This window comes from Syngnathus scovelli, chromosome 11 (assembly GCF_024217435.2).
Source record: "Syngnathus scovelli strain Florida chromosome 11, RoL_Ssco_1.2, whole genome shotgun sequence".
NCBI lineage: Eukaryota > Metazoa > Chordata > Actinopteri > Syngnathiformes > Syngnathidae > Syngnathus > Syngnathus scovelli.
The window spans coordinates 324,304-336,669 of NC_090857.1; the positions used below are offsets into that span (position 1 = coordinate 324,304).

The 12,366-nt window shown below is 46.2% G+C and overlaps 1 protein-coding gene across 17 annotated transcripts in view; it reads right to left on the reverse strand.

Moving 5' to 3' along the window:
• The window catches only part of cadpsa (Ca2+-dependent activator protein for secretion a), a 41,757-nt gene that overhangs the window by 26,666 nt on the left and 2,725 nt on the right, over positions 1-12,366 (reverse strand). For 7 of the 17 annotated variants that reach the window (XM_049733922.2, XM_049733926.2, XM_049733925.2 and 4 more), the window contains exons 2-15: positions 9,918-10,031; positions 9,308-9,640; positions 8,555-8,635; positions 8,079-8,315; positions 7,857-7,978; positions 7,529-7,640; positions 7,302-7,441; positions 5,887-5,953; positions 4,198-4,306; positions 3,885-4,097; positions 3,597-3,623; positions 2,431-2,567; positions 2,175-2,362; positions 1,749-1,928 (exon numbers count right to left, since the gene is read on the reverse strand). In XM_049733922.2, coding sequence (XP_049589879.1) covers positions 1,749-1,928; positions 2,175-2,362; positions 2,431-2,567; positions 3,597-3,623; positions 3,885-4,097; positions 4,198-4,306; positions 5,887-5,953; positions 7,302-7,441; positions 7,529-7,640; positions 7,857-7,978; positions 8,079-8,315; positions 8,555-8,635; positions 9,308-9,640; positions 9,918-10,031 — 2,060 coding nt within the window. The remainder of the gene's footprint in view (positions 1-1,748; positions 1,929-2,174; positions 2,363-2,430; positions 2,568-3,596; positions 3,624-3,884; positions 4,098-4,197; positions 4,307-5,886; positions 5,954-7,301; positions 7,442-7,528; positions 7,641-7,856; positions 7,979-8,078; positions 8,316-8,554; positions 8,636-9,307; positions 9,641-9,917; positions 10,032-12,366) is intronic. The other 10 variants (XM_049733933.2, XM_049733932.2, XM_049733939.2 and 7 more) reach the window with 3 other exon arrangements.

Consider the following 12,366-nt stretch of genomic DNA (forward strand, 5'->3'; position numbering starts at 1 on the left):
TATGACAACCGTTGCTGCAAACTTTTTTTTTTCTTACATACGTATCCCTGCGACATATTTTGAATGTGAAGTTCCATTTCGATAATACAATTTATATAGATATATATATACACACACACACACACACACACGCGCGCGGGCACGCACACACACACACACACACACACACACACACACACACACACACACACACACACACACACACACACACACGCACACACACATAGGGCCTGTCAAGCAGGTGTGCACCCCCGTGAGTATGTGCATCTCCACTGCGCTTATCCCATGTGACACGGTCGGGTCCGGGTGGAGTGTGAGCAGAGTGCATGTGACAGCAGAGGCGCTGGACTGGTGGCTGTGACAGTATGATGAGAAGCAGGAGACATGACACACCCTCTATCCATCACCCCTTGCCGACCCCCACCCACCCACCTCTTTTTTGACATGTCCTTTCAGTGGACAACTGTTTCGGGGAGGCTCTCGCTAAAAGACACGGCGGTGTTTGATATGATACAAGCGTGCCGGTCGCTTGGCATCATTGCCAGCTAATTGGGGCACCCCCTTCACCTGATCTGAGCTGGAGACTGACATTTTCACAGCCCAAAATGTTGAATTGCTAAAGCGCTTGTTTTGAGTGGCACTAAAAAGACACAAATGCATTTACTTATGGAGTAACTTCTTTGAAATCTGAATGCATTTGGAATCAATCCATAAAAATGCTGAATGCAATGATAGCAACGCAGTTCAAAGTGCTATCTTCGAAATCCATTGTCCATATTGGGTTTTGCGATGGGTGGGGCTGGCAGACGTGATGGGGTGTCAGAATGCAAATAGCCCATATTAAACTGCAAGAATTCAAAGAGGGACATTTCACACTAATTAGGACTTTTTTCAGCTCATGAGCCATCAGTGACAAACACCAAGCAAGAAATTCCTTCCAGGTATTGGAGACACGTGTCATCCGTCGTTCGTTCATTGATTCCAAACACTCCCCTGGAAAATGATTTGAAGGAGAGAAAAATGCAAAAAATGCTGCTTTGATTGTTTGTGCAACATCTGGGCATCTTGGCTTCCAAGCAACATAAATAGTCAAGAAGTGATCTTCAGATGTGTCATTCAGTCACGTATTCACTATCTTTCAATGGTCGATTGAAATTGACATGACACCCATCTGGACGCGAGTCAAGTCGTGACACTGAGAAAGGGATCACAACTTACTGCATCAAGATAGGATGGTGATTTGGGAGTTGTCCGGATGAGGTGTGCGGCTTTTTTCTTTTTTCTCTGTGTGAGGATAGGATGTGCAACAACATTGGCAGCAGAGATGCCATCAGCCATCACAAGTGACAAGCTGTCAACCTGTCATGGCCGGCCGTCCGTGCCTCAAGGCCATTTGGAGCAAACACCCCATGTGTGTGTGGATGTCACTCTTTTGGATCAATTGTTTGATCCAACACATGTACACGTGGAAGACCACCACGATGACATTTGTTTTGAAAATCAATACGCAGTCTGTGTGGCAAGTGAACTTCTTTCATCAACACAGTTTTCCTGGAGATTTGCAATAGATTCAATGATGCAACTTTGCAGACCTGAGCGCCATTCTGCTCATCAAAAATGTCAATCAAATGTCCACTGGTTCTTTTTTTGACTCTGAAAAGGGAGCTACTGTCTCGCTGCTAGCAAGTGCGTACGGTTAGCGACGAAACTTAAGTGAGGCGTTCCCCTAAAATTCCAGGATCACTCACCTTTTTGGTCCTGAGTCAAGTGGGTACCTGAGATCCCGTTTCTTCATAAACTCAATGATTCTGAGCTCCTTCCTAATGCTTTGGGGAGAGGGCTCAGGAGAAGAGGGGGAAAGCGCTCGCTGCAGTTCGGCCTCTGTTACCGGCCAATTGAACAACTGGGACACACGCTGACTAACAGCGCTTGGGAGCCATTTGGTGGACAATGAGGGGCATTTTGGTCAAGTGGACACGGTTAGGAGGTCAAAGAAATAGGAAAGAGACAAGAGAAAGAACAAAACAAGTCAACATGCAAACAGATACTACATACGGTGGGAATCAAGAACACACTTGTGGGCTCCCTGCCCTCATTTGACCCACGTCTCAGAAGCAACCTTTAGCAACAAAGGCCAGTGTGTGTGTGTGTGTGTGTGTGGGGGGGGAATGTACCTATTTCCGTGGACATGCGAAGCGCAGAAGGCAAAGCTGTAGTGTAGAAGGGTGGGGTCAATCATGGCGCCGTTCTCCGCCCTCTCCAGTAGATCACCCAGATAACACAGGTGGCGATGGCAGCCCCGAACGCCGTAGCGCGCGCAGTATTCGTCCAAGACAAATACCTGACCGGGACTGAACCAGCCCTGGACGGAGCACACGCGCGCAAGATACGTATGCATGCCATCCGGGTACCGTTTTTGCATTTGCTTACCAGACACGAGTAGGAGTCATTGAGTCTGTGATCCAAAGTCAGGCGCTGGACCAGTTCAAAGAGCGACGCGTGGTCAAAGTTACAGGGATTGGCTGAAATGAACTCATCCATGCCGTGCTTCTGGGCTCGGTCCGCATCTGCGCGCCAAATGGGCGGGTGTCAGGGAGGCCAGGCCAGGCCAGGCCAGGCCAGGAAGGAGGGAGGGAGGGAGGAAAGAAGGAATGCAGGGAGGGAAGCAAGCAAGCCAGGAAAAAAAAGAAAGAAGGGAAGGGAAGGAAAGAAGAGAAAGAATCATTAGAAAGACAACTGGACTGTTATTTGGATTGGCAAAAAGTGGCAAGGATGTCGCTGCTGTAGGAAGAAAGCTTCAACAAGGTGGAAACAAGGTTCCACCGTGCTGAAGCACAAATGCACTTTGCCGACACAATCCCCGCCCTGCGTACGCGCACCGCTCAAGGTGGCCAATTCAAATTCCAAATATGAATGTGTAAGTTCAAGTCTGACGCTGCACAGCCATCAAAAGATTTGTCAACTATGGTCCTCTTAGCTGCCGAATGACAGCAAACGGGCTGCTGGTCAACAAACAAAACAAAAGGTGCCCTGAGCGACTAAATTACCATGCCACCAGCAGCGCCCCCCAAAAAAGACAAATGAATACATAAAAATCTAAAAAAAATGACATTGTGCCCCTTTGGAGTGACTGTAGCTGCTGGCCTGTCAGCTCTGTTTGATGTGAGTGAGAGGGAGTGGAGGCATGCAGGAGGGATGGACAGTAACTTGCAGTGACACCCCCAGCCGCCGCCACCCCCGCCCTGACTGGAGAAGGAAGGACGGCCCTGACAATGATTGATGCCTACTATTTTTTCTTTTCATAGAGACGATCCAGGACGTCTGGGCAGGCTCCAAAGACGTTTAAAAGGCATTTTCAATCGAATGTCATTTCAAATTCAAATAGAGATCAATAAAAAACAGAGATGCCAATCATAACCTCGAGGAGGAAATATTCTGGACATTTGGTCAGTAATATTTGCTCCTCAGCCAGAACAACAAACACACGGACGGCCATCGGCAAGACTCCAAACAACAGTCGTACGTATTTGCGTAGTTGTACGCCATTTTCGTCGTTTGAACAAAAGGAAGGCCAAAAGAGGCAGGAAAGCACTTACCGTTCAATCCAGCTACAAGATAGCGGGCTCAAGGTTACAAAGAGGAAGACAAGGAAGAGAAACATAAAGACACACACAACAGCAAAGCCACTCACACTTGAATGGACAGCAGAGAGCCAAGCAGACAGCGTCGTGGAGTGTGTGCAAAGACAACATCATGGTACATACGTGTCCTTTTCCTGATGGACTGCTTTTTAATCAGGTCTGCGTGTGTGTGCGTGCGTGCGTGCGCGTGTTTATTCGAAAATTCATTGGCAATAATGATCATTTAAGAAGTGAAGCCCTTACAGAACTGAGATATGGGCGCGTCAAGCTGTGGAGCTGTCCCCCCTCGAGAGTTTAGTTTCTGGACTTGGGTGGGAGGAACCGGCTTGTGGGACTGGCCGGTGGCCCGGTACATGGCCTGTACCCATAGAATGCGGTCCTGCTCGTCATCACTGGCAAATATGACGGTGTCGCCCTCTTTCACGGCGTTAAAGAATGTCCGACCGCCGTCCAGGCCTGGAGGGTTCGTATACGTACGTACATAGTCCGGATTATCAAAAGCGCAAGCCGACAGGAAAGTGCAAATGTAACGGACGGGAATAGTTTTCAACGTCACCTGGCTGGGGGTCCGTGTAGTCCACAGTATAGCCGTCCAATTGGAGCAGCTCCACTGGCTCTGCTTTCTTTTCTCTGTAGCTGCACATGGCAAACGTGTACTGACTCACCTGGAGTAAGGGAGCAGATAGTAGATCACATTATGTGCATTATTGTTATTTGTGCAAACATCCAATCCATCGTGGATGACTTTTTGTTTTTTTTTTCCCTCGCCCCCCCCAAAAGGCCAGTATTGACTGTCTTTCCTCTCAAACTGAAGGTGCCGGCAGCCACAGTGTACGGCGGTAAGAGCAAGCGTGGCTGCTCCGGTCGCTGGCAGTCATACGAGCCTGTCGTCCCAAATCAAGGGGCCTGGCCAATCAGCCGCTATCGCCGGCCACCTCCGTTGCTGCAAGTGGCAGCTCTCACTCCGACTGCAGCTGCATTCTGGGTGGGTGTGCGTGCGTGGACGTGTGCCAAATGAGATTCCAAACGACAACACTGATGACACCTGGGGCAAAGTAAACCATGGAGGGACTCTACAGCACTTCTCTGGCCTTTAGGAGACCGCAAAGGCAAATCGGAGACTAAATTTGTCATGTTTATTCATGTACAACAGTATGTATAAGCTCTCTAGTGGCCAAGAGTTAGTCAGCAAGTTTGCAGAAAAAAACTCATATAGGTATATCTATTGCAATATTGTAGGAGTGCTTTTCAAAACATAAAAGCTAATTCAGGTTATTTCTTGTGATTCTATCTGCATCAGGTTCTACTGTATCTTATCCAGATGACATTGGGTACGCTTGCACGGGCTTTCCTCGGGAGTCTGGCCCCTCCATTTATTCCCAAATATGCCCTTGATTGGATCAAAGGAGCCATGCACATTTTGCAGTGAAAATCACATCCATGCACATGATGCTATTTGCTATTTGTGCATGTGCACACACACGCACGCACGCACACACACACACACACACACACACACACACACACACGGTCATGTCGATTGACCAGTATTTGTCAGTTGCAATATATTTAGCTAGAAGCAACCAAGAGGCTTCGAGTTGGCAGTGCTCGGGCTTTTCTAGCTCCAAGTGTTAGGCCAGCTAGTGTTCATTCGACTTTGTCAATCCCCTGTCAACGTGTAGCTCTGAGACATATTCTCTCGGACGCACAAGAGGCGGGCGCAGGCAGGCAGGCACCCCCCCCCCCCCCCCCCCCATGCCACGCTTGTCTATGTCCCGATGCAGTCACCGGGAAATGGCTGCTACCAGCCTGTTCCGCCCCCAAACTCCCGACAAAAGTCTGTTTGGCTTCTCCATCATTCCTTTGACAGCCAAGGGACGACAGCTTGGCCAAAGCTCCCTCCTGCACTGTCCTTTCGACAACCGCAACACAGAGCTGATTTTAAAGCTTGATCAATCTTTTCCACTATGGATTACCAACTGAAATAAATCAAGTAAATAAAATAAAATGAAAAGATGTACCTTTTTTTTCTCATATAATGCAATTGATAGAATGATGACATTCACTTTTATTATGAATAACCAATTGATCACTGACACACACTTATTTGAAATACAGTATAACATTCGATAATTATGTAAATGTAACAAATTAATCCATGTTACATGATCAATATACGTATGAATTTTTCGTATTGATTTGAGTCCCACTTAAGGAACTAAGGCTTTAGGGGGGGAATGCTTACCTGAACTAGAACAAAGAATCGTTTCTTCCACCTTTTCCATACATTTTTGCCAATGGCCCATAAATACCTGCGTTAAGAAACAACACATTACGAAATCAAATGAGACGGAACACGATTAATGACATTTCCAACAGTGACATTTTGTGTGTGTGTGTATTTCTGAAACAGCTCAAATCAAACTTTGCAAGTTTTTGTTTTCTTCCTGGAAAGGTAAAAGTGTTACTTTGATGTGAAAAAGTCCCACCGCATAGCTAGCTCGGAGAACAAATGGACTGAAGTCTAGTATTCCGCTAGGACACCATCTGGCTAAAATGGACAATTACAACCACGTCAAGGTTAGTTTTCAAGCTACACAAATTTGAGTTTCCGAGAGGACGCACAAATTAGGAATGTTCCGAAAATATAATCTAAAATAAGAAAGAAATAATAATAATAATATAAATAAATGTAGTAAATAAGCCATCAAATATAACAACAACATTAATAATGATAATAATAACAATAATCTGAGAGTTAAGGAGACTTGAGTGCGGGGGATTTTATTTTAAAAGAACATCCGAGGGTGAGGACCCCCATTCGCTAGCGCTGACAGGGTGACTGTGAGAAACTCTGTCAAGCTTGCTTTAGTCTGCCTTTCCCTCTGGTCCTTCTCTAGGCTGTTTCTGTTTGTCGGTCTAAATAAACCAGCATCTGCGAGGTAACTCAAAAGAGGCTTGCATCTTTCAGTCAAGTCTGACAGCCTCATATTTATGTGACAGGAGAGCGGGAGAAGGGCAAACAGAAAGGCAGGCTCGCCACTACTAAAGTACTGTACAGGACTCAATCAAGTGAGGAATCGTGTGTTCTGAAAACACTTTCTTGTCATATCCAGCCTTCTTCAAAATGCTACACTGAAATGATTCCGCTACTACAAGACTTCAATAAACAGGTGGAATGGCTATTTTTATTTTTTTAGCCTCGGAATTTCAGCAGGCACCTAACAAACCAATAGACTATGCAACGAGGTTAAATGCCACACAACATAAGTGTTAGGCGAGAGAGCGGCATTTTCAAATACTGTGATTCATCCACTTGGAGGCGCTATTCTCACATTTATCACTTCAATGCAGGGATGAGCGTTCACCAATTTTTGGGACACTTCTTTTTGCCAAGGGATGACGATTTGATACACTACATTTCTGAAACCGCTCCAAAATACCTTGACTGATAATTACTATGGCAATAATAAAAGGTATTATCCATGGATGTGAAGACACTGATCGTGTTAACCATTGCTCGTATTCATTTGTGTTTTTGTTTTTTCCATGTCACATTGGGGGCTCCCCACATATGTTGACATTTCCAATGACACAAGCGGAACGAGTCGTCACAGTACGGTAAGTATGGCAATAGGGCAAAAGCGCAGAGATACTTACCCGCAATGCTTCATGTTCTGGGGTTTATCCATGCGAATAGCCAATCGGATCTTCAGGTCACTGTCCGGGCATCCTTTCGAAACGGACATTTTGTGCATCTCGGACTGCTTGGGACTGTTAGGAGTTGGATGGAGCACAACCTGCAACAAGTAGTATTGCATGACATTAAAGGAGCTGAAAGCGGACAGTGCGAGAGAGTTAGGTTGCCTGCCGGCTGGACAATTTACCCTTCCGAGCTCCTTGTCCTCCAGGGCCAACACTCCGGTGCTTTCGGTGAAGAGCTTCACTTTGACGGCAGGTAAGGGCTGCGTCGTTGTGAAATCCCCCTGGGTGCCCCAACTAGAGACAGATGAATGAAGTGGGGATTTCAGATTCATAGTTTTGCGCTTCAATTCACTGTCCAGACCAGGGCGTTTTTAGTCCAAAAAAAACCCCAACAAAAAACCCGCATTTGCGTCATTCCGCCACTAGGTGGCGGTCGCACACCAATATTTCCATTCATTTCTAAACAGCTTGGCGTCAATAGATAAAAGAAGAGGTCCAAAGGTGACTTGCGTGGGTTTCGATGCCTCAGCCTGGTCCGTCTGCAGTTTGTGCCCTCCCTCGACCTCCATGGTGCAGTACACGATTCTGTTTGGAGCCAAAGACTTAAGACCCTGCACCTCCATGATGACCACCTGCAAGACACAGCATGGCAATCAGAATAAAGAGCAACAATTCTTGAAAACAAAAAACAACCCCTCTCATTCATCAATGAGCGTTCAGCGGCCTACCTACCTCCAAGGTAAACGACAGCACCACGTCTGATTTTGAAAGGTTGTTCTCATCCTCCTGCCCCATGTCCATGATTGATGTGTTGTGACCTCGTTTGAGTTTCTGCAGTTTAAATTCTCCACCTTTAGACACGGGCATGCTCTCCAGGTTGGCCATTAGCAGGTTGACCGATGAGCGCAGCTCTTCGATGAACATGGCCTCCATCTCCCTCGAGGCGAAGCGGGGGAATCTTCCGCCCAGCTAATTGAAACAGGACGATAACGTATCGATTTGCTGTTGACGATAATCCAATGCCGGACGATTGAGCTTTCGACCAATCAAATACGTATCATCAGCGAGAAACGAATGCATTCACATTGACTTTGGCTGGCTAGGCACAAGAATTCCACACTTGTTGTTGTTGTTGTTGTTGTTGTATGAGCCATACGTCCCTAACCCGCATCAACAATCATGGCGGCGATTGAACTTTCTTTGCTTACGCGAGTTATCTGATCTGCCATTTGTAATCGTCCATCCAGCTCTCTTCTGATTTGGGCTGCCTGCTCATCTGGGTTGTCCAGCTGTGGAAGAATAAGTGTTGCAGTGGAATTTTAGAGACAACAATTGCTTGATAGTATCCATACAGGAAGTGGGTCACTGTCAAAGTGCTGGTGAACTCGCTCGCTCGCTCGCACACACACACACACACACACACACACACGGTGGACCTACGGTCATTGCCAGCACAGCCACCGCCGCGTGAGGCCGACAAATGCATTCGTGCCGTTGCAAGGGTGGCTGCACCTTTATTCGGATTTGTTGAGTTAGCGTGGCAAAGCGAGGAAAAGAGGAAAGAGCGGCCGCCTCAGTGGACAGTCCCCATAGCAACCTCAGATAAAAGCCACCAGGAGTGTGAGCGTGCGCGTGCGCGTGCGTGTGCGTGCCTTTGGAATTGTTACGATAAAGCTACACAGCATCCCTAGTGGCGATATAAACAGTCATTGAGGTTAAAGGCAAAAAGGTCTTTTTTCACTCCCAAATGTCTTTTGCTCATCCAAATCCTTCAGTCTACTGCATCAGTAAGCAGGCATAATATCGAATAGCAGAAATATCGACTCTTTTCAGTTAGCTCAAATTGAGCGGTCGACCCATCGAATTGCTCGTTGGGTATTTGCTGTATTCTCCTCATTCACTGGCAACCCAGGTCATATCGAAGCCTCGAATGGGTGAATGCAGAGTGAATGCAGACTGACCTGGCAGGCGTTGTATAGAAGTTGGTGCTCAAACTTCTTGATCCCTAAAATCTGTTGAAACATCTCATAGAGCTGGTCTTTGCTGAGGATCAGTTCCGAGGCAGCGCTGGCGGTCATTCTCTGTTGGTGTTTCCTGGGGTCCTCCTCCCCACGGTAAATGGTGTCAAACTTAGCGATCCATGAGCTGAGAACAGTCTCTTTGCTCAAGCCGTCAATTTCTGGCAAGCTGCGCACACGTTTCTCAATGTGCTTTTTAAAAACCTCACGAGAGTCGCTGGCTGAGCAGCCGCCGCTTTGTACCATTCGAGACACTCGGTCGCTTTTGAGAAACACCTGCGCTCGAAACAGATGAGACAGACAGACAGACAGACAGACAGACAGACAGACAGACAGACAGACAGACAGACAGACAGACAGACAGACAGACAGACAGGAGGAGAGATCACGTTCAAGTTCAAGTTTACTTTATTGTCAAAAATTCTATGTAACAGGGTTAGCACAGAAGTTTGAAATTGCGTTTGACCAGTCTCCAATGTGCAGACTGGTCAAACGTCGTGTTGCTTCAAAGAGCCAGAAAGAGAAAATGAGAGCACATCTCTCACATCCTCACCTCATAGTAGCTCTGGACGGCATTGATGAAGGCCTCATCAGCGACAATCTGTGTTTCTCCATTGAGGAAGGCCTGAAAACGCTCTTTGACTGTCTGCAGCTGCTGCTTATTGATCTAATACAAACATACAAATAAAAACACATGACTATATATATACGTATATATATATACGTATATATATATGAAAGATAATATAGCATACCACATATCAATTGTGTGTTTTACTGCATCTAGGAGCCTCATACTGAAACAGTATTGCTCCAAATGGCCAATGCGACTCCCCGTTCATAGACACTGGCCAGTCGCCGTCCGAAGCCCTGGTAACCGTTGCCATGGCCACAAGAAGTAGGATGTGATTACGGCTTCCTTAATGGGGGTCAAAGTTCACAGCTGCAGGGGAACCATCCATCTGTCTTCTACTCTTAATCCATAGAACTATTGTCAAAGTGACGTTCAGATAGTACGTACGTACGTCACTTTGGCACTGATGTTTGACTCGTACGGCTTCTCCACTCGCGCTCGCAGATGTCATCTGATTGGCCGACAGATAGTATCGGTCGATCAAATAACAACGCCGTGGTCAATAATATGCCACGTCAAGGAACCCAAAGAGGAGCTCGTGACAGCTTTTCATTCTTTAAGATGCAAAATGAAACACTTTTAAATGCATTTGGATGGTTCTGTAAACATTTTGAAGCGAGACAGAGAGAGATGGATCTTCTTCTGTGCTACGTATCGTTTCACGATTTGAACACTCGGGTGCTTACAGTCGCTTTGTCATTTTGTTGCCTTGGGAAAGTTCCCCTGAGCCGCTCGCTCAGCAGCCATGAAGTATTTTCTAAAGCTCGTGATCCACTCTAGTAGTGCATGTTAAGAGCCATCTGCTGGGTGGGTGTCAAAACTGTCAAAACTGCCACTCTAGAGACGTCTCAAGGCAGGGAAAACACACCAAAGCAGCATCAAGGTTCGAGCAATAAGTTGTAAAAATAACCCACACCTGTGGACCGACCAAAAATATTGATTTGTCATGGGGAACTAAGGAGTTTCTGTCACAGTCAACCAAACCAAAAAAATCATATGTATGTGTTCAGCTTTGTTTTGGAGTGTGGCTTTGCTCAACGTATTCTGCTACGATTAGAGTTAACCTTTTAATTCTCAAATAATTGCTTGTTTTTCTTGCAGGCTTATCTTGACAGCCTTGTAGGTCCGTGTTTGATGTTAAAATGTTCATCGAGATTGGGCCATTTGATACCGTTTGGCAGGAAACACAGAAGCGCAAATACGTATTTTTTTCCAGATGCCAGAGGAAACCCACGCAGGCACGGGGAGAACATGCAAACTCCACACAGGAAGGCCAAAGGCAGAACTGAACTGAGAGCAGACATGCTAACCAGTGGTAACCAGTGGTAACCAGTGATAACCAGCGGTAACCAGCGGTAACCAGCGGTAACCAGCGCTAACCAGCGCTAACCAGCGCTAACCAGCGCTAACCACTGTGCCGCCCATACGCAGCAAACAGTCCGATATTTCGCTGTGCTGCCCATATGCAACAAAGTGTACCGGCCATATGCAGCAAACAGTCCAATGTTTCACTTCCTACTGGAAAGACTGGCCAAATTCAATGGCTTTGATCGTACAAGAAAATCATCTCCCCATTGCTGCCATTTGCTTCTTTGAAAACAAGATCAGACAGTGACTACACCTAGTATCTGATACCTGCTGCTATCTTTCTTTCAATAATTGCTCCAGCCAGCATGGAAGCTGCAACAGAGATGGATGTGGTATATTTAATACATCACAGTGTGAAAGCAGTTCCAGATAACGTTGACTTTCTGTCTCCAAATGTTCTAACTGTTCGGACGACATAAAGCACTGAAACAATAACTGGTCAAACAGTCATTTGTGAAATGTTTCCACTGACAAACATTCTTTAGGGCTTCACTAAAAGGCACACACAAATGATTTGTATTGAAGTATTGTATTTAAACGGAGCACACCGTGCAGTTTTCATTTTGACAATGAAAAAAGAAACCCATTAAACACAAATCCACAATTGTGCCTCCAATAGTAGCATTGTGTGCCGCTCAAGCATGTACACTGGCAAATTCTCCAGTAAAATGTGATTGCTTTCACCCTCCTCATTATGGTGGTGACATAACAACAAATGGCTGGCTAATCCCAGATTACACATGGGCAGACGAGCAGAGGATTGAAAGAGCCAGCGTTCATCAGGGAAAGAGCTGCTCTCTATAAACAAGGCCCCCATACGTACTGTAAGCGTGCAAATCTCCCACGCCCAAATCTTTCATCTTTTCTCCACATACGTACTAAAAATGGACTTTAGGAATACCTCAGTTCACACAGCATGACAAATGATGCTACTAATAATAATACAAACTTTTGCCGTCCATTTCCCATATTAGAAACGATCAAGCGTGGCTACGATATC